The sequence below is a fragment of the Castanea sativa genome, chromosome 7 (genome assembly GCF_040712315.1).
Source record: "Castanea sativa cultivar Marrone di Chiusa Pesio chromosome 7, ASM4071231v1".
NCBI lineage: Eukaryota > Viridiplantae > Streptophyta > Magnoliopsida > Fagales > Fagaceae > Castanea > Castanea sativa.
In genome coordinates, this window is record NC_134019.1 from 37,788,877 (window position 1) to 37,810,131 (window position 21,255).

The following is a 21,255-nucleotide window of genomic DNA, read 5'->3' on the forward strand; positions in this document are numbered from 1 at the left end:
AAGTAGCTTTGGAAATAATTATGGCACAAAGGAGTCATTGCCACAATCAACCTCTAGGGAAGATTAGTGTTATCTCACTATCCCTCTCCCCTTTTGGCAATGGGTTGTTTGTGTAAAGCTAATCCAAAGGAGAAAGGTCAGCAATCTTCATGTTGTGCATCGCCAGAAAAGCACATTCCTGCTGAACAAAAACAAATTAAACTGACTTTTTCCATTTCCGTCGGTTTTGATTTTAGGGGAAGGGGAACAACGTCGTTCCCCTTGCATTTTTTTTTTTACAGTTTTTTTTAATTTTCTTTTAATTACAAAAATTATTTAAAAAAAAAAGAGGCAAACTTAACAGGAGGAGTAACTGATACCTAACAGAATACTACATTGACAAAAATTGAAACTTAGAGGATTGAAATGACAAAACTAAAAGTTAGAGGACTGAAATGACAAAAACTAAAAGTTAGAGGATCAATTTTACATTTTTACCTATATGTTATCACCAAGAATTGCCAATTCAAAGTTTCAGTAACTATGTGCCAGTATTCCAAGCTAAGTAGATGAAACATTAGGAATTTATTCAGTTCTTCCTATCCAAGCAAAGCCATAAAATCCTATAGAAATTAAAAAACTAAACTTTTTCAATGTATATTTGCAGATTCCTAGGAGTCAACATGGTCTGAGCAAACACAGTAGCAGCTCCAAGATTTTTGTCCAAGGAGGTCAATAAGAAACATAAATTATATGAAATCTAAAACGAAAGAAACTTGAATATATCAATACCACAAAAAAAAAAATCTACAATTGTCTTTTACAAGGTTTCATATTTTGAAACCGTTGCATGATAGATTCAATATCAATCATATGAGTTATATCTTTTTCAATGTACTCTGTCAAACAATCATTCATCCATTGATCCCCCGTTCGATTACGCATTTCATTCTTGATATATTTCATTATTAAGTGATTTTTTTGTAATTCTTTAATTTATAAGTTTACAATTCTTTAAATGTTTTATATTTTTATTGTTCTTTAGTGTTAATGTATTAACCTACTCGCATAGCCAACAACCACATACAAGTCACATTCAGCAAAATAAAAAAAACCACACACAAGTCACAAATTTACTCAAATAGTAAGTCACAAATTTAGTCAAATAGTCAAAGTATAAAAGACAACTCATAACTCAACTTTATATCAAATCTATACAAACACTTACAACAACAATGCAATAGTAAAGAAACTCAAAACTCTATAACCCATTAACCCCCCACAGACACACGGTCAAACTCGGAGACTCAAAACTCAATAGATACTGACTTTTTTTTTTATGGCGAGTAAAACTTTGTCTTTCTTTTTCTTTTTTCTTTACAATATTTATATCCAAGTAGCTGTGGTGGATGTTCTGTCTTTTGTTGAGGAGTTAGATTAATGAAGCTTCTAAGGGCGAAAGCCCATATCTTGACAAAAGGCTAACAGTAATGGATTATCGTTAATTCAAATAAATCAAACCCATGTAAACAGTGAGGAAAATAACTATGTGTTGACACTAAAAACTGCATAATCAGCAGGAATGTTTAAGTCCTTAGAGACAAGCAAAACACTTAGTAGAAAAAGGGGATGTTTGAGGTCTCTTATTTTAGGAGTACCTTATGAGTGTACCTCCAGAGTCCTTTGACCAAAACCCAGGGTGAGTCCTCGTTTTTTCTTGGTGATGCATATGCCGAGGTCCCATCCTTGGTGAAATTGCGAAATGTTATGTTACTCAAGGCATGTGGTCAGAGGTCCTGCTTGGTATTCTTATGATCAAAGAAATATTAATTTACCCAAGGCATGTGGTCTGAGGGAACCGGGCATAACCAAAGTTCTGTTTAACATTTGAACAAATAACCAAGAATATTAATTTACCCAATGTATATGGTCCGAGAAGCCAAGCATGACCAAGGTTCTATTTAATATTCAAACAAGTGATGGAGAGTATTATTTTAAAGGCATGTGGTCCGAGGGACCAGGCATAACCAAGGTTATGTTTAACACTTGAGCAAATAACCCGGAATATTAATTTACCTAATGTATAACCAAGGTTCTATTTAACATTTGAACAAATAACCAAGAATATTAATTTACCCAATGTATGTGGTTCGAGGAGCCAGACATGACCAAGGTTCTGTTTAATATTCAAACAAGTGATGGAGAGTATTAATTTACCCAAGACATGTGGTTTGAGGGACCAGGCATAACCAAGGTTATGTTTAACACTTAAGTAAATAACCAGGAATATTAATTTACCCAAGGTATGTTGTTCGTGGAACCAGGCATGACCAAGATTCCGTTTAATATTCAAAAAAGTAATGAAGAGTATTAATTTACCCATGGCATGTGGTCTGAGGGACTAGGCATAACCAAGATTTTGTTTAACACTTAAGCAAATAACCGGAAATATTAATTTACCTAAGGTATGCGGTCCAAGGAGCCAGACATGACCAAAGTTCTGTTTAATATTCAAACAAGTAACCAAGACGACACATAACTTTAACCAAAACATGACAGAATTACCTTCCATTAATAATAATACCTTCGTAGGTTATTTATTTTCTAGAGGCATGGCACAACATTTTCGTCTAAATCTTCTAAGAAGTATGCACCTATACCAGCTATCAAGGTGATGTGGTATGACCCTTTCCAATTGGGCCCCAACTTTCCCCATGCTGGGTTTTTTGCAGCACCCACAACCTTTCTCAATACCAAGTCCGCAAGGGCTGACGATCTTGACTTCACACTTAAGTCATACCCCTGTTTGAGTTTCTGCTGATAATGTGCCAATTGAACCCTGACATTTTCTCTCTGTTCTTCAATTAAATTCAGGCCTTTTTTTAACAAGTTGTCATTGCTATCTGGAGTAAATAAGCTCGTCCTCAGCGTTGGAAATCCAGTCTCTAGAGGAATCACAATCTCGGCTCCATAAATCATTGAAAGTGTCTCCCTTGTTGACTTACGAGGGGTAGTCCAATACGTCCAAAGAACGTGTGGTAGCTCTTCCACCCATCTATCATTTGCATTATCCAGCCTCTTCTTGAGTCCACTCACTATGACCTTATTAACAGCCTTGGCCTGTCCATTCCCCTCTGGATAAGCCGGGGTGGAGTACCTATTCTTAATGCCCAAATCACAACAGTACCTCCTGAAGGCTTTGCTATCAAACTGAAAACCATTTTTCGAGATGAGGGTGTGAGGGATCCCAAACAGAGTGACAAATTTTTTTCATACAAATCTCTTGGCGTCCACATCTCTAATATTTGATAGGGGCTTAGCTTCGACCCACTTAGTGAAGTAATCCGTACCGACCAATAGCCATCTCCTATTCCCCGCTACCTTAGGGAATGCCCTACAATATCCAAGCCCCATTGAGCAAAAGACCAAGGGATAGATAGAGGATTGAGGACACCCTCTGGTAGATGAATATTTAGAGCGAATCTTTGACATTGGTCACACTTCTTCACGTACTCTTGTGCCTCCCTTTGCATATTTGGCCACCAATACCCTTGATTAAGGGCCTTGTGAGACAGTGATCTCCCCCCTATATGACTTCCACAAATCCTGTCGTGCAACTCTTCTAAGATTGGTTTTACTGCCTCAGGATGAACGCATAGTAAATAGGGCCTAGAAAAATAGCGCTTGTATAACTTTTGATCATCGAACAACTAGAACCGAGGAGCTTTTCTTCACACTTTATCAGCCTCCATCTTCTCCTCTGGCAAAATGTCATCCCTAAGAAACAGCACCATAGGATCCATTCAACTAGGCCCTACTCTGATATGGTGAATAGAAGTCTTCTGCTTTCTCGTCTCGGTAGGCTTGCACAGATCTTCAACCAGGATAACCCAGGGTAAGCTCTGCGTCGAGGAGGTTGCAAGGGTGGTAAGAGAGTCAGCATATGTGTTTCTACTCCTTGGGATTTGTTGTAGGGAGAAAGATTCAAACCCTGATTACAAGTGCCTAACTTGACCCAAATAGTCCTGCATTCTCACGTCCCTAGCTTCCAGTTCTCCCTTTACTTGGCCTACAACTAATCTCGAATCTAAAAATAACTCCACTATTCTTCCTTTCATTTTCTGAACCATAGCCATTCCTACCAACAAAGCCTCAAACTCTGCCTCATTGTTCGTGGCCAAGAAGCCCAGCCTTAAGGATTTCTCAATGATGATCCTTTCAGGAGATACTAAAACTAGCCCCCACTCCTGATCCCCTTTGATTGGCTGCGCCATCAACATACACCTTCCAAGATAGAGGTTCTTGCAAAGAGATCATCCCAACTGATTTTCCATCCATGTACGACCTTTCACCCTTTTCTTCTGAGGAAGGCTCAGCAAACTCAGCCACCAAATCTGCATAGACCTGACCCTTTATAGAAGTACGAGGCATATAGTTAATATCGAAAGCTCCTAGCATCATTCCCCATTTTGCAATCCTCCCTATGTAATCAGCTTTCCGAAACAGTGATCAAAGGGGGAGTTGGGTTAGAACCACAACAGTGTGAGCTTGGAAGTAATGTCGGAGCTTCCGTGTAGCATGTACTACTTCCAAGATTGCTTTCTCCAATGGTAAATAGTGAATCTCTACCTCATGTAGTGATTTGCTCACATAATAAACTGGTCTATGCACCCCCTCATCAACCTGTATCACTACCAGGCTCACCGCGTGTGAGGCCACGGCTATGTAAGCAAATAGAACCTCCTCCTTAGGCTTGGACATAATAGGTGGCCGAGAAAGATATTCTTTCAATCGCTAGAAGGTCAAGGTACATTCCTCTGTCCATTCAAATTCCTTCCACTTATGCAACAACTGGAAGAAGGGCTTACACTTGTCTACTGACCGAGAAATGAATCAATTCAAAACGGCAACCATCCTTGTCAACTTCTGGACCTCTTTGGGATTCTGAGGAGGCTGCATGTTGTTAATTGCCAAAGCCCACGACAAAAGAACACTTAGCAGTATTAAGACGCAATTTGTGTTTCCTCAATTTCAAAAATATTTTCGAGGTCATCTATATGCTCAGACTTTGCTTTACTCTTTACCACCATGTCATCTATATACACCTCAATATTTTTGCCTAACTGGGGTTCAAACATCCTGGTCATCATTCTCTGGTAGGTAAACCCTGCATTTTTCAAGCCAAAGGGCATCACTTTGTAGTGGTAATTCCTAGTAGGTGTTAGAAAAACAATTTTTTCCCTAATCGTCTAGAGCTAACCGTATCTAATGATAGCCCTGAAAGGCATCCAAAAAGCTCATTTGAGGATGGCCTACAGTTGCATCCACCAATTGATCTATTTGAGGCAGGGGGAAATGGCCCTTTGGGTAAGCTTTATTTAAATCTGTAAAGTCTACACATACCCGTCACTTCCCAGTTTTCTTTTTCACCACCACTGTGTTGACCAGCCACTCGGGGTAAAATACCTCCTTTATGGCCCTAGCCTGCTTGAGCTTGAGTACTTCTCCCCTGACAGCGTTAGAGTGTTCCGTGGATAAGCGTCGTGGTAGTTAGGTTGACGTTTAAATGATGGCAAATGAAATCTGGATCCTCCCCAAGGGCTTTATAGGCGCTCCACGCAAACACGTCAATGTTTTTTATAAGAAAATCTATCAGCTTTTGCCTCTCCCAAGGAGGTAGCTGAACTTCGACCTGAAAGAACTTCTCCTCATCGTCGCCAATAAAAACTCTTTCTAATTTCTTGCACTTAGCCCCTTCTACCTCCACCTCCGTAGACAACATTAGCACCTTTGACTGCTATAAGTCCCACCCAGCAGAGTCCAAGGACTCACCTCCAGTTTGATGTTTGATTGCGGCCACCATGCACTATCTGGCCATAGATTGGCTTTTCACCAGCTCCTCAACTCGATCCCCAGACGGATACTTTACCTTCAGGTGCAGGGTGGAAGGTACGGCTCCCATGGCATGAAGCCAAGGCCTTGCCATAATAGTAGTATAGGGAGAGTAGGCATCTACCACGATGAAATTCACCTTCACGACCTCTGCCCCTGTCTAAATGGGTAGTCGGATTTGGCCCTTTGGAAAGACGATCTTCCCATCAAATCCTATTAGAGGGGAATCATAACTGGTCAGGTCCTCGGACCTCAGCTTCAGTCCCTTAAATAGGTCAGGGTACATGATCTCTACACCACTATCCTAATCTACCAACACTCTCTTCACATTGTACCCACCTATCCTGAAGGTGACCACCAAGGCATCATTATGTGGCTGCAAAGTTCCAACCTTAATCTCATCCGAAAAGCTCAAAGCTGACCAGACTTCCATTCTATTCCTCTTTGGATTAGGGGACGAGCCATCTTCAGATGGCCGAGATACAGACATCACCCTAGATGGCTGAGAACCAGTCCTTCCCAGAGCAACAAGAATGACACTGATTGTACCTAAAGGCGGTCTTGCAGAAGCATCTATCTGAGCCCTTGACCCTACTTGAGCACCCTGTCCATTGGGTTGATACAAGAATTGCTTCAACTTTTCCGCTTTAACTAATTGCTCTAGGTGACTCCACAAAGTCCTGCAATCCTCAGTAGTGTGCCCTTGTTCCTAGTGGTTTTGGCAATGAAAACTTTGGTTGCGCTTCATAGGGTCTCCCCCCATCCTGTTTGGCCATTGAAAGTATGACTCATTCTTAATTTTTTCTAGGATTTGGTACACTGGCTCTCAGAACACAGTACTGACTACCTAAGTAGTGGTAGATCTAGAATGCCCCGTAAAATCTCTCCGAGATCGGTTGTTATTGAACCTATCTGACCTGAGATCCCTTCTATCCTGAAAGACCACCTTAACTTTCCCCTTTGCCTGCTACTGGTCCTCTTCGACCCATTTATACTCATTAATATGGTACATGAGCTGACGCACACTCTTAATTGGTTTCCTGGTCAAAGACTTTCTCAGATTGTGCTTGGCGGGCAAGCCGACCTTGAAAGTCCTTATAGTCACGTCATTAAAGTTCCCATCTATATCGTTGAATATCTCTCAGTACCTGTCAGAATATGTTTTCAAGGTCTCCCCCTCTCACATGGTTATAGACAGCAAGGAGTCCAAGAGCCGAGAAACCCTACTGCAAGTAGACATGGAAAAACGGGCGGGTCGGGTCGAGTCGAGTCAATCGGGTTTGTGGGTCAAATGGGTCACAGCTCAAAACGAGTCAATCAGGTTGCGGGTCGGGTTGACTCGTATTTTCAAACAAGTTTTTTTTTTTTTCCAATTACAAAAACAAATCAATGACAACCTGTTTAGAGAGAATGAATAAAATTAATTAAGCAAATGAATTGCACTTAATACCACTTATTAATATCCTTCTAATTCTGACAGTTTTGAGCATAACAAAAATTATTTATAGTCATAAATTTATGATAGAAAAAGTCTTCAATGTTAATAGTTCACTGTCAAAATGCATATAATTACAAGTTTACATCTTCAAAAAGAGATAGATTTTAAAACAAACAAAACAAGTAAGCCAGCAAAGTGGCAAGTTATCGGTCTTCTTAAGTGCACATGTTCCTATTGCATTTAAAATAACAGTAAAGTTAGATTACTTAGAAAAATAAACTAAACAAAAAAAAAGATTTAAAAATAAACATAACATATTAAGTAAAGAAGAAAAAGTAAATATTTTATAAAAATTACACCTCAATCTCAATCTACTCAACGTTGGTAGCAGATTCAGCACTGCAAATATTCATACTTACAAATTGTAGTTCAAGTTGGCCAATTTTGTCAGCATCTTCATCTACAATATAATATTTTAATATAACTTAATATACCATGAAAGCAAATCAATAAAGAATTAAAATTGTATAATTATGACTATAAAAAAATTAAATTACCTTCAAATCCATATAGCCAACTTTTAGTACACAACGTAGTTTCCACATTCTCAGGTAAAAGATGTGATCGATACGGAGTAAGAATTTTTTTTCCAGTGCTAAAACTTGATTCAGAAGCAACAGTGGTTATCGGAATGCTCATGAGATCCCGTGCCATTAAAGAGAGCTCTGGAAACCGATTGTAATGCTCTTTCTACCAAGAGAGAACTTCCAACTTTGGATTTTGCTTTTTGTTAAGTCTAGACTCTTCTAAATACAAGTCTAACTGAGATTTTTTTGTTTTGGTACCACGACCACTTTCATAATGATCAAATTCCTAATCATTAAAAAAAATTGCAATGAAAAATAGTACCACACAACATTACAATCTTTATTATTAAAAAAACATAGCACAACATATACCAAACAAAATGCAATTCACTTACATCATGTTCCTTATCTTCATCATCATCAGGATCATCCATAGCACTGCTAGTATGACTAGAACTCCCAACACAAGATGAAACAGTGGTCATAGGCTTGGGGCATTCATATTCTGGAAAAAACTTATACAATGTACTCTCAACGCTATCCACCTTCATTTTAGCAATGTGCTCAATTGGCTCTATTTTCTTGAAAATATAGTCCACATAATCTAACTTATACCTTGGATCAAGAACAATGGCACAAGCTAGCACCACACTATAATAATCCCAATATTTGTCAAATTTAACTATTATCTATTCTGCCATATTACTGATAAATGAATCTTGGCTCTCCATTTCTTCAAGTAAGAGCAATTCAATTTGAGACACTCCTTGAAAATATATATTTGTTGTAGGGTAATCAGTTCTAGAAAATAGAGTTGTAATGTCATAGAAAGGTTTCAAAAATCGAGTTATCCTTTCAACTCTATTTCATTCATCCCTTGATGGACAATGCTTGAAATTAGTAACTTCCTCTGCTAAACCGGTTCAACACAGAACGATATCTCATAGCATTGTCAATCATGTCATATGTTGCATTCCATCTTGTACACACATCTCAACGTAAACCCTTTGTTCTCTTCATACCAACTAGTTTTGCACATTCATCAAATCTGCACATTCTACTTTCTGATCTTTTAAGATATTTCATAGTTTCTCGGATCGTAATCACCAAGTCATCTATTACTTTCAATCCTTCTTGAACAATAAGATTCAATATATGAGCACCACAACGAACATGGAAAAAGATATCATCACATAACAATAAACCCCCCTCATTAAGATTTTTCTTTATGAAATATTGGCAATTATCATTATTAGATGCATTATCTAAAGTAATGGAAAATATTTTATTCTCAATACCCCATTCTTCCAAGAAACTAAAAATTTTCCCGTATAAAAGAATTCCCGTGTGTGGAGGTAGCATATGACAAAAATTCAAAATGATGTTTTTCAATTCCCAATTCTCATCCACATAATGTGCTGTAAGACAAATATATCTCTCACTTGTAACAGAGGTCCATAAATCTGAAGTCAAACATATTCTACTAGGAATTGATTTCAACTTATTTTTAACATCATCCTTCTCTTTCTTGTAAAGTTTTAGAACATCAGCTTTTGAAGTATTCCTAAAAATATGTTTAACATCTGAAGTTAGATAGCTAAAAACTTTTCTAATGCCCTCATACTCAACAAAGCTAAATGGTAAATTATGTTTAATAACATCTCACGAAACTCTTCTTGAATTATCTTGTTTTGTAACACCCTACCCTCTTCTTCACCATCTTGTTTTACTTCATTTCGTTTTAAGCATTTGAGAAGATGGCGATGCAAGTTTGATGTTCCATGATGACTATCCGTCAAAAAAAATTTCTCACACCATTGACAAGTAGCCTTACTTATCCCTTCTTCATTAATAGGCAATTTCACAAATTCAGTCCAAACTATAGAAGTGTGATGTTTTTCCTTTTTATTTTTCCCTGAAACTCTTTTTGGTTTCTTAAACTTTGATTTGGAATTGACTCTTAAAGATGGTGAATGATTAGTAGAAGTATCCATAATTGTAGTATCATCATCACTTTCCAAATTTACAGCCGGTGAAGCCGCTGTACTCTAATTATCAAAGCAAAATATATAATTAAAATTAAAATTCTAGTCTATTTAAAACATCTAAAGAAACTATGAACAAAACTACATAAGTGATAAGACATTCATCCAAATGACACAGAGGCAGAGGCAGAGGCAGAGCAGTATACTATATTTGATGACACATTCATCCAAATGACACAGAGGCAGAGGCAGAGCAGTATACTATATTTGATGACACATTCATCCAAATGACACATTCATTCAACAATCAAACAAACAAACAATTAAATATAATGTTAGCAAAGGCAGAGCAGTATACTATATTATTATTGCTAAATCATAAATTCATAATATTGAAAAATTAATCCAAAAACTAAAAACATTTAGGGATTTAAGAGAATGATGAAAATGATTTAACATACCTTCACCATAGTTGATGATTTGTGGTTGTGCTCTTCTTAAATGGGTCAGCAACTGTGTGGGCCGTGTGGCCTGTGGGTGGCGAGAGACAGAGAACTGAGAGAAGTGAGAAAGCAGAGCAGTGAAGAAGCACAGTGGGGCAAGCTTTGACTGCTTCGTGTGAAACTAAAAAAGTGTGGAATGTCGAATGTGTGAAGAAGGCAGGCCGGAAGCGCAAGAGAAACTGAGAACTGAAAGACAGAAAGAGTAGAGCTGAAGACTGAAGTACTGAACTGAGGAAGAGAAACTTTCAGGTTTGTAAATTTGGTATTGTACATTTTGTCATTTAGTGTCTTTGGCTTTGGAAAATCCGAAATGGACTACAGCTAGGCGCTAGCAAGCATTGACGGATTGACCATTGAATGAGATTTTTTTTTTGAATGGTTCTGAGACAGCCAGAGCCTTGTCATTGTGTAATATATTGGACGGACCTGTTGGGGCAAGGTGTTTTGAGTTGTCAATTGTCATGTCATGACAATTGTTTCAATTTTTTATTAGTTTATAATTTTATATGATTATATTGAATCATTTTATTACTAGTTTTGGTACTAAGGTGCTTTATGCACCTAGTATCATCAGGACATAATTTAAATATTTTTTTAGCGAATTTTTTTAACAGGTCGGGTCATGGGTTATCCGGGTCGGGTCGGCTCTAGTTGACTCGCAAAAAATCGGGTCGGGTCTCGTGTCAACCCGTTTTTTCTTAGAGTCAAAAAAATTGGGTTCAAGTCGGGTATTTTTCGGGTCTGGTCGGGTTAGAAAATTCTAACCCGTATTGCCATGTCTAACTGCAAGTCACAAAACAAGCCCCAAACGCCCTAGTAAGCTCCTTGAAGGAGCTAATATAACCTTCCTTGAAGCCATCAAACCATCTCATCGCCACAGGCCCCAAACTAAATGGGAACACTTTGCACATCAAGGCCTCACTCTTGGAGTGAACAACCATTCTCTGGCTGAAGTGGCTAACATGCTCCACAGGGTCCGTTCTGCCATTATACATGTTGAATGTTGGCTGGGTAAACCGTCGAGGAAGTTTTCCCCCTTCAATTCTACGCATTAACGGTGATTTAGAGATCTGGTTAAGAGCCTTGCTCATAGCATCATTGCCCAGACCTTTGCGAGAGGGACTCTTACTCCTCCGCTTATAATGACAGTCCTCATCATGTGAAAAAGACTCACTGGGAGGAGTCCTAGATCTAGGCCGTAGCTATTTTCTCTGTCATCATCAGAAGAAGGGTCAAAATCAGAGGGAGTCCTTCTCCGTCGCTCACGGTGTAGCCTCCTGCGAAGATGGTTAATCTCCAATTGCATGCTTCTGGTGTTCTCCTCATGAGAGATATAACTCCTGCCATGAGACTGGCTCCTACTAGTATGCATGGTGTGCACACTAACCTCGCGGTCCCTCCTTCGTTCAAGATTGAGAAATTGGTCATGTCGTTGAGAACCAACCGACTCCTCCCAGTTGGACCCCGAACCTACAATAACTAGACGTTGATCTCACTAAAGCTTAAGCTTCCCCACAGATAGCGCCAATTGTACGGGTAGCATTTTGATTCCTGAGCCCAAGAGGTCAAAAGATTTAGACCTAAAGAGCCCAACACAATGACCTCAGGTATGACACATAGAAATATAACCTTATCAAATTTCTATTCCCCACAAAATTATTGTGGACATAGCATTTCTCTTAAATTTTGTTTATATTAAATTTTTTTAGCCTCTATATATGCATGAATATGCAGCAAAGTCAACTGTTATGGCAAAGTTTAATGCACGTTCTTCTTCTTCTAAAAAATTAATTAACAAAAAAAAATCCTTAAATTTATGTCTTACTAATTACATAGATATCTTTTGCTTAATTTGTTTTTGTTTGGGATTATAACATGAATTTAACTTTCACTGGTATGTCCCCTCAAAAAAAAACTTTCACTTGTATGGAAAGTATTATTGCTACTTCTTCCTTCTTTGTAAAATCAAATATCTTATATAATGATTTTGTCTTTCACTTGTATGAAAAGTATTGATGCAATGATGCCATTAATATAATCACTTCCCATAAAACACTAGATTAGCATAAATATTTAGAAAGTTTAAATTAGTTTGTTTCTCACTTTAATTAAAACTAGCTTATAACCCCATGCATATGCATGGATACACTTAAAAATATATAATAAGATGTATAATATAATTCATATATATATATATATAATTTAAATACTATTGATAGTCATTTTTATATATTGTTAACTCTTTAAAAAAATTTGTAAGAATATTATTAGGTATAAAATTTAAATTGTCCTTTTTTATAATTATTATGAAGCATTTTTTTTTTACGATTTATGTATTCTAGACTCTTTAATTTCTGTACTTAATAACTCACTTAGATGAATATTTATAATGTGGTCTCACATTTTATTTTAAAATTAAGAAATAAAATTCTTCAAGAATAAATAATTTCGGACACATAGCGCAAAATTAGAATTCTAATTTGAGTTTCTCTAATTTTCATCTATTATTATATACTAGCTTGTAACTCCATGCATATGCATGGATACACTTGAAGATATACAATAAGATGCATATTATTATTCCTATATATATATATATATATAATTTAAATATTATTGATAGTCATTCTTATATTTTGTTAACTCTTTAAAAAGTCTTGTAAAAATATTATTAGGTATAAAATGTAAAGTATCCCTATCTATTTTTATTTATTTATTTTTATTATTTCTTAATTTTTGTTATTGTGAAGCACTTTTTTTTTACGATTCATTTATTCTAGACTCTTGAGTTTTTGTACTCAATAACTCACTTGGATGAATATTTATGATGTGATTCCATATTTGATTCAGAAATTGGGAAATAAAACTCTCTCTAAAGATAAATAATTTACATTAACTCACCTAGAAATTAAAAAATATATAAATAGGACACGTGGTGCAAAATTAGATAAAAATTAGTATCCAATTTGAAATTTAATTGAATTTTCTCTCAGCTTTACATATTTATATATATATATATATATATATATATATATATATGTGGCTTCCAGCTAGTTCAACTGGTAAAGTTTCTGATAGTTGAATAAGAGATTTGGGGTTCAATCCCCGCTTACGCCAAAAACTGATTGGTGTCTTGATCTGATGATAAAGAGCTATCATCAGGAGCGGACGTCATAGGTTGAAACTCTCTCTCTCAACAAAAAAAAAAAAAAGATGACTTATAAATTTGATTTTTTTTTTTTTAGTTATATGATTATGTTTCTTATGGTTTATTATATTGGACTCCTCGTTTTCTACACTAAATTAAGTAATTTGGCACAAAAAATTAAAAATTTAGATTAGATAGGATACGTAGCGCAAAATTAAACTCTAATTGAAATTCAATTTTTACACTAAATTAACTCACTTGGCACAAAATTCTAAAATTTAGATTAGATGAGACACATGGTGCAAAATTAGACTCTAATTGAATTCCAATTTGAAACTTAATTGGATTTTCTCTCTGTTTTACCTATTATTATATATATAGACTAGCATGTAACTCCATGCAAACACATGGATGTATTTAAAATTAAATAAAATTTTTATTATAAAAATATAAATAATTAGTCAAATTAATTTTTTTAAAAGCATTTAATACATGCATTCATGCATACATATAAATACATTTAAAATTAAACACAATTTTTATCATAAAATATAGATGATTAGTCAAATTATTTTTTTTAAAGTAAACGTAATTAGTCACATATTAAAATTCTTACCTAAATTTAATACTACTTATGATCTTTTTTTTTTCTAATTGTTATTAAAATAGGACGTTTGGTGATTTTTGTTATGTGGTGATTTTTATTTTATTTATTTTTTGAGAAACATATGGTGATTTTTATTGAGTATATGTGATTCTTTTTTTTTTTTTTAATTTTATATTTCATTAATATTAGATTCTTAGTATTTTGCACTCATTAACTCACTTGACACAAAAATTAAAAAAAAAAAAACTTAAGTAGACACATGACACAAGCTTAAGTGGATAATTATGGTGTAGTTTCCGCATAAATTTAGACACATGGTGCAAAATTCAATTATAATTTCAAATTCTAATTCAATTTTCTCTAAGCTTTACCTATTAATATATATATATATATATGACTTATAAATTTGAATTTTTTAGTTATCTGATTATGTTTTTTATGGTTTATTATATTGAACTCCTCGTTTTCTACACTAAATTAACTAATTTAGCACAAAAATTTAAAATTTTAGATTAAATGGGACACATGGTGCAAAATTAAACTCTAATTAAAATTCAATTTTTACACTAAATTAACTCACTTGGCACAAAATTCTAAAATTTAGATTAGATGAGACATATGGCGTAAAATTAGATTCTAATTGAATTCCAATTTGAAATGTAATTGGATTTTCTCTCTGCTTTACCTATTATTATATATATAGATATAGATTGCCGTTTATAGCTTAGAAATTTTTTGAAAAATTAAACATGTATTTGACTCTTTAATCATTAGAATGAAAAAAGAAAAAGGAGTATAAGTGTTTTATTTGAAAACAAGAGACGGAGAACAAATGAAGTGTAAGCAATTTGTACATTTTAACTTTTATTTATCTATATTATTTGAAAAAAAAAAAAACTCTTTTAATGTGAAATGGCCCAGTTAAACCAAGTCCAAACCCAACCCACCCACCCACCCACCCACCCACTTGTCATTTAAACAAAAGTTACAAAAAAGGAAAAACCCTAGCTATAGGTCATAAACCTTTGCTAATAAGAACTTGTTAATCGGTCGTCCAATATTGGATATACCGGACTTCAATGAAGAGCATCCTCGCCCTTTTCTAGACACTGATAGCAGGAGAAGCAAGAGCTCAAGGATGGGTAAGTGTTTTAAGTTTATGTTTCTCTTTTAGTGGTTGTTTCTCATGAAAATCTGTTAATTACATTTTATATAGACATTTTTTGAATTCCTAAGTGAATGGGAAAACAAAAATTATGAAGAAAAGTTGTTGTGGAAACTTGACGAAAACAGTCGAGTTATCGGCTTCGAATCAAAGGGTAGGAAAATCTTGGTAAGGCTTGCTGAAATTATCATTTCTTTTCAGGAGAAAAAAAATGTTTTTTGGTAATTTAGTTCACAGAATCTGCATTCTACCTGATTTAAATGTCACCCATAAATCCTCCCCTGAAGAAGATGAACAAGAATTTGAAGATGGTGGTCAAAGAAGTGATATTGACCACTTTCGGTGGATGGTGGCAGTGGCAGTCAAAACAGCATTTCCAAATACCTACCATACCAAAATATCATATCAATTTTGACTTTTCTTTTCTTAAATTCTCACCGTTAAAGAAGGACTTCAAGATTAGTTTGTGAGCCAATTGTACCACCCCATCTTTTTTTATTCTTCAAATAGGTGCAATCTCATTCGCATGATGAGGGATCTATATGATCTAAATCTAATCATATTCAAAAGACATTTTACACTTGAATTTTAGGGATTCAAATCTTGGTGGCACTACAAGAAAATAGCATTATTGCAATGAAATTTTTTGTTGCGATAAGTTTCATATTGTTGCAATAAACCTCTACTGCAACAAAATTTTTTCGTTGCCCACTATTGCGATAAAGTCTGTGGCAATACACTATTGCAACAAAAATTTCGTTGCAATAAATTTTTTATTATTATTAAAAATACTTTATTGCAACAAAAAATATTATTGCTATAATTTATTGCAACAAAATTTTTGTTGCAATAGGTTACTGCAACAGTAATTTTTGTTTCAATAAAGTACCTCTTGGAAAATTATTGAACGGTTGAGTTATCGACTTCAAGTTAAAGGGTAGGACGATCATTGGAAGGCTTGCTGAAATTATCATTTCTTTTGAGGAGAAAAAAGGTTTTCCAGTAATTTAGTTCGTAGAATACATATTCTACCCGATTTAAATGTCACCCATAAATCCTCCCCTAAAGAAGATGAATAAAAATTTGAAGATGGTGGTCAAAGAAGTAATATTGACCACTTTCGGTGGATGGTGGCAGCGGTAGTTGGAACAGCATTTCCAGATAACTACCATACCAAAATATCATATCACTTCTAGCTTTTCTTTTCTAAAATTTTCACCATTAAAGAAGGACTTTTTTTTTTTTAGATAACCATCAAAGAAGGACTTAACGATTATTTTGTGAGCTAGTTGTACCACCCCATCTTTTTTTATTCTTCAGATAGGTGCAATCTCATTCGCATGATGAGGGATCTGTATAATCTAAATCCAATCATATTCAAAAGACAATTTACACTTGAATTTTATGGATTCAAATCTTGGTGGCGCTACAAGAAAAAAGACTTATTGCAACGAAATTTTTTGTTGCAATAAGTTTCATATTGTTGCAATAAACCTCTACTGCAACGAAATTTTTTCATTGCCCTCTATTATGATAAAATCTGTGGCAATAGATTATTGCAACAAAAATTTCGTTGCAATAATTTTGTTGCAATAAATTTTTTATTATTATTAAAAGTACTTTATTGCAACAAAAAAAAACTATTGCTATAATTTATTGCAACAAAAATTTTGTTGCGATAGGTTACTGCAACAGTAATTTTTGTTGCAATAAAGTACCTCTCAGAAACTTATTGAATAGTCAAGTTATCTGCTTTGAGTTAGAGGATAGGAAGATCTTTGTAAGGCTTGCTAAAATTATCATTTCTTTTCAAAAGAAAAAAAGGTTTTCCAGTAATTTAGTTTGCAAAATACATATTCTACCCAATTTTGAATGTCACCTATAAATCCTCCCCTAAAGAAGATAAGCAAGAATTTGAAGATGGTGGTCAAAGAAGTGATATTGACGACTTTTGGTGGATGGTGGCAGCAGTAGTCAGAACAACATTTCCAAATACTTACCATACCAAAATATCATATCACTTTCAACTTTTCTTTTCTAAAATTTTCACCATTAAAGAAGGATTTAAAGATTATTTTGTGAGCCAGTTGTACCACCCCCATCTTTTTTTATTCTTCAGATAGGTGCAATCTCATTTGCATGATGAGAGATCTGTATAATTTAAATCCAATCATATTCAAAAAACATTTTACACTTAAATTTTACGGATTCAAATCTTAACAAGAAGAAAATTATAGAAAATAATATGCAAAGAAAAAAAGTAAAAATAAAAAATAAGTAATAAACACCAAATTATCCAAATCATGTTATGTAATAAAATAACATTATATTCTTATATACTATCTTTATAATGCAATATGATAACATCTATGAAATCAAGGAGAATAAAAAAGATAAGAACTCAAAAACACAAAACTTAATCACATAAACTCTACTCAAATTAGAGTTCCAAATAATACAAAAATTCATCAACCTAAAGTAGAGATGCAAGAAAAATAAAATCCACCAAAAATGAGAAAAAAAAATTGAGAGTGAGAAATAACATTTTGTGTGTGGGAAAGCTATTTATAGAATGAGAAAGAGAATTGTAAATTTAAAGTAAGAAAGGGGAATAAAAAAAGCAAAAAATAAAGAAAGATAAATGAATAAAGGAAAAACGATATTAAGGTAAACAGTAGTGGGAAAATGAAAATGTAAAAGGGAGAGAAACAGTTAGAGAAAGTGCAACAATAATTTGGGAAATTAATAAAAAAAAGTTAAAAATAAGAGGAAGAATGTTGAAAATAAGTGGATGATATGGTTGTTAATGTGGTACAATAGGAGCATAACAATAATAAATGTCATGCTTTAGCTTTTAGATAAATACATAGGTAGCTTAAGAAGTTTTGACAATAATTTAATTCAACTTCTTGTTCTGTCAATTTTAGCTTGGGTGAGTAAGAAACATTTTTTACTTTATTGTTTACTTGAACTACCTAATTGCATTGTAAAGTATCTCCTCCAACTTTGCTCCTCAATCTAACTATCAATTATTATATCCCTTCTTTAGATTTACTGATGCTGAATAAAGGATTGAAGAGGTAAAATGCGACTGCTTCTGGTGTCTAATCTTTAAGGTGGTTTATTCTGGCTATGTTTGCTATTACCTTGCTATTAGAATCTGTAATGAAACAGATGCAAAAACGGTTAACATTGGTGTTTGGTTTGTACACTTGGCGTGGCCATCATGACTTATGAGAAGCAATAGACCTGTCAACTTATTCTTAGGAATGAATCAATCATTGTTTTGTTGTAGCTTGTATTTTTAGATTATCTTTTCCTATATATAAGATGATCAAATCCTTACACAACCTGTGTACTGTTTGGTGTTTTTTCTATTCTTAGTAAAATTTTACTTATAAATTTTAGTATTTTACTATTGCAGAGAATGTCTAGAAATAGTCCAAAATCTGACTGCCGAAAATAACAAACAAAAATAATCTACTAGTGAAGTTTGATCAAGTGGATTGTGTTAGGTTTAGCATTGGCAAATCCCGTAACATTGTAACTTTCAAGCCATCTCTAATGTGTTCACTAGACTAGAGTCTATTCATGTTCAAGAGAATGTGTTTTGTGTGGAAGATGTAGCTCAAGATATGCAAGAAAAACAGTGTTTGACTGCTCTTTGATTAAGGCTTGATCAATCGAGAATCGTGGCTTACATGTTTTACGTCCATAAAATCGATTGTGACTAGATTTTTGTACCCTACCATGATTAAGTATGAAATCAATTTGAATATAATTGTCTAGCTGAAAACTTTTGTATGGCATGCTTGTTCTTCCGCTTTGTTTTGGATCCTAGATTTACAGTGGTTTTTTCAGTTGTATCTTTCTCTGTGTCATTTATTCAGTTATATAATTTGTCACGTACGTGAGTGTACACAGTATATGTGTGATGGTTGATCCTGTTATCTGGTAGATTGCCAATGATTAATTACTGATATTTTAGTTTTTCATTAATCGAGGAGTGGAGTATTTAGATTTCAAAAAGTTCTATTTTTCACTGAAAGATTAATCAATATCATATCATATACTATATAATAAAAGTTGGGCTTAGACACCATGGTTGCGCCAAATGGCTTCTCCAAATTGCAGAAATTTTGTCAAATTTTTTTTTAAAATAATTTTTTTTTTTTTTTGCCCCCCATCTTCTTCTCCTAGAATTTCTAAGTTGATAATTTGATTATAATCCAAATTCTTCATCTAATCCTTTTATTATTAATTTATCTATAATTTCTAAGTTACTAAAAATCTTAATATTACAATCCAAATTCTTCAACGTTTAATAGCAATTTGTGTTTTCCTATTTGATTTTTAGGTAAATTAAACTTATTTTACCACATATCAGCTACTTCAACTTTTATAATTCACGTAAAAAAATTAACGTTAATTATGGAGTTGTGAAAGATTTTAGAATTGGAAAAGATATAAATATGAGATAAGATTTTTAAGATAAAAGTAACTTCATTTAGATTATCAAAAAAATGTATCTTCATTTAAATCAAAATTAATATAGTTCTAGATATATGCATGTAGTGCTCGGTTTGTGATGAATGAGTTATAGTCATATTGCAATTCTTATTTAGCTTAGATAATTTTAATTTATATTTATATATCAATTAATAAAAAGTACAATGGATAATGAACATATCCTTAAAGTAATTGAATGAAACATATCCTCAATATAAATCTACGGTTTAATTGAATTATTTTAGCTAATTTCCGTTTGAGCTGCTAACATCCAATGCTAATAATAATATATAAACCAGAGAAAGAACAACATATGGAGCGCCACCAATTTTCCTCAACCATTCATAAAATCCATCTCCATGGCATTTTGAGTCTTTTCAATAAAATGCATATTTCTTGATTTATTAGTCTCACTTTGAAATAAAATTTGTTGTTCTTTGTGATTCATGGTTCTTTTTTGTAAATAATATTTTCAGCCTCTATTAGATCGTTGATCTTCACTCATACAAATACAATGCATGATTCTTATCCATATATCTATATATTTATGAATTTGATGCTGATGGGCCATTATTCTCACTGCATTCTATGTGGTAAGTAAGTAAAATACATAATTTGATTTTGAGTCCTTACTAGGTATTTGCAGGTTTCCTATGCAACAAGATTGATCAAATATGTGAAGGGACCAAAAAACTATTTATGAGGTAAATAATTATAGTATTGTTCATCAATTTGACATGGAAAACAAAGGAGGATACTTATTCAGACATTTAAAAAAAAATTAATTAACTTGATTAGAATTACTCATTACTCTCAGGGACAAAAATTCAATTTTCATATAAGTCTCTCTTTATCAACTCTACTTTGGGGGGGGGGGCAAAATTGTTGTATATTAGTTAGTAGTTACCCATATATGATTAATCACTCTATTCTAACTTTTTGTATTTCTTAAAATACTAATTGTTATTCTCATATTATCACCAACTCAATTTACTAAATTTGCTTTTAGTACATATGATTTATATCTAATTCTTGATTTCATTTATTTACTTTTACTTAAACTTTTTTCTTTTAAAATCAAATATAGAAATTATAATTTATATTATGATTGTGGTCATTAAATTGTTATATATATGTATGTGTGTGTATGAATATTTTGTACGACTTATTTTGTTTTGTGAGGTTGAGATCAAATAATATAGATTGTTGTTCACAAGGGATGTTACTCAATATTACTTCTCAATTCTCATCATATCTCAAGGTTTTTTTCATTTAAATATGCCTTGGTGATTACTTGAGCCTTAAAACTCAATATATTATTTAAAATCCTTTTATTTTAGTTATATAGTTATCTTAGTCTCACACACAACATGCATTCATTATGTAATTTTAAAGTAAAATATTCATTTATTTTTATTATCTATTTTATTATTTAATTTTAA

The 21,255-nt window shown here is 33.6% G+C and overlaps 2 protein-coding genes across 2 annotated transcripts; both read right to left on the bottom strand.

Moving 5' to 3' along the window:
• Nucleotides 1–2,583: 2,583 nt before the first annotated feature.
• On the bottom strand, nt 2,584–4,253 carry LOC142644409 (uncharacterized). The gene is made up of 3 exons (XM_075819032.1): nt 3,979–4,253; nt 3,256–3,373; nt 2,584–3,189 (listed from the first exon to the last, which is right to left on the bottom strand). Exons 1-3 carry the CDS (start codon nt 4,251–4,253, stop codon nt 2,584–2,586), a joined length of 999 nt encoding a protein of 332 aa, XP_075675147.1.
• Nucleotides 4,254–6,175: 1,922 nt separating this feature from the next.
• On the bottom strand, nt 6,176–11,436 carry LOC142644410 (uncharacterized). Its single transcript, XM_075819033.1, has 6 exons — nt 11,179–11,436; nt 9,712–9,944; nt 8,292–8,547; nt 7,867–8,059; nt 7,729–7,769; nt 6,176–6,475 (listed from the first exon to the last, which is right to left on the bottom strand). The coding sequence occupies exons 1-6, from the start codon at nt 11,434–11,436 to the stop codon at nt 6,176–6,178; spliced, it is 1,281 nt and encodes a 426-aa protein (XP_075675148.1).
• Between the last annotated feature and the right edge of the window lie 9,819 nt (nt 11,437–21,255).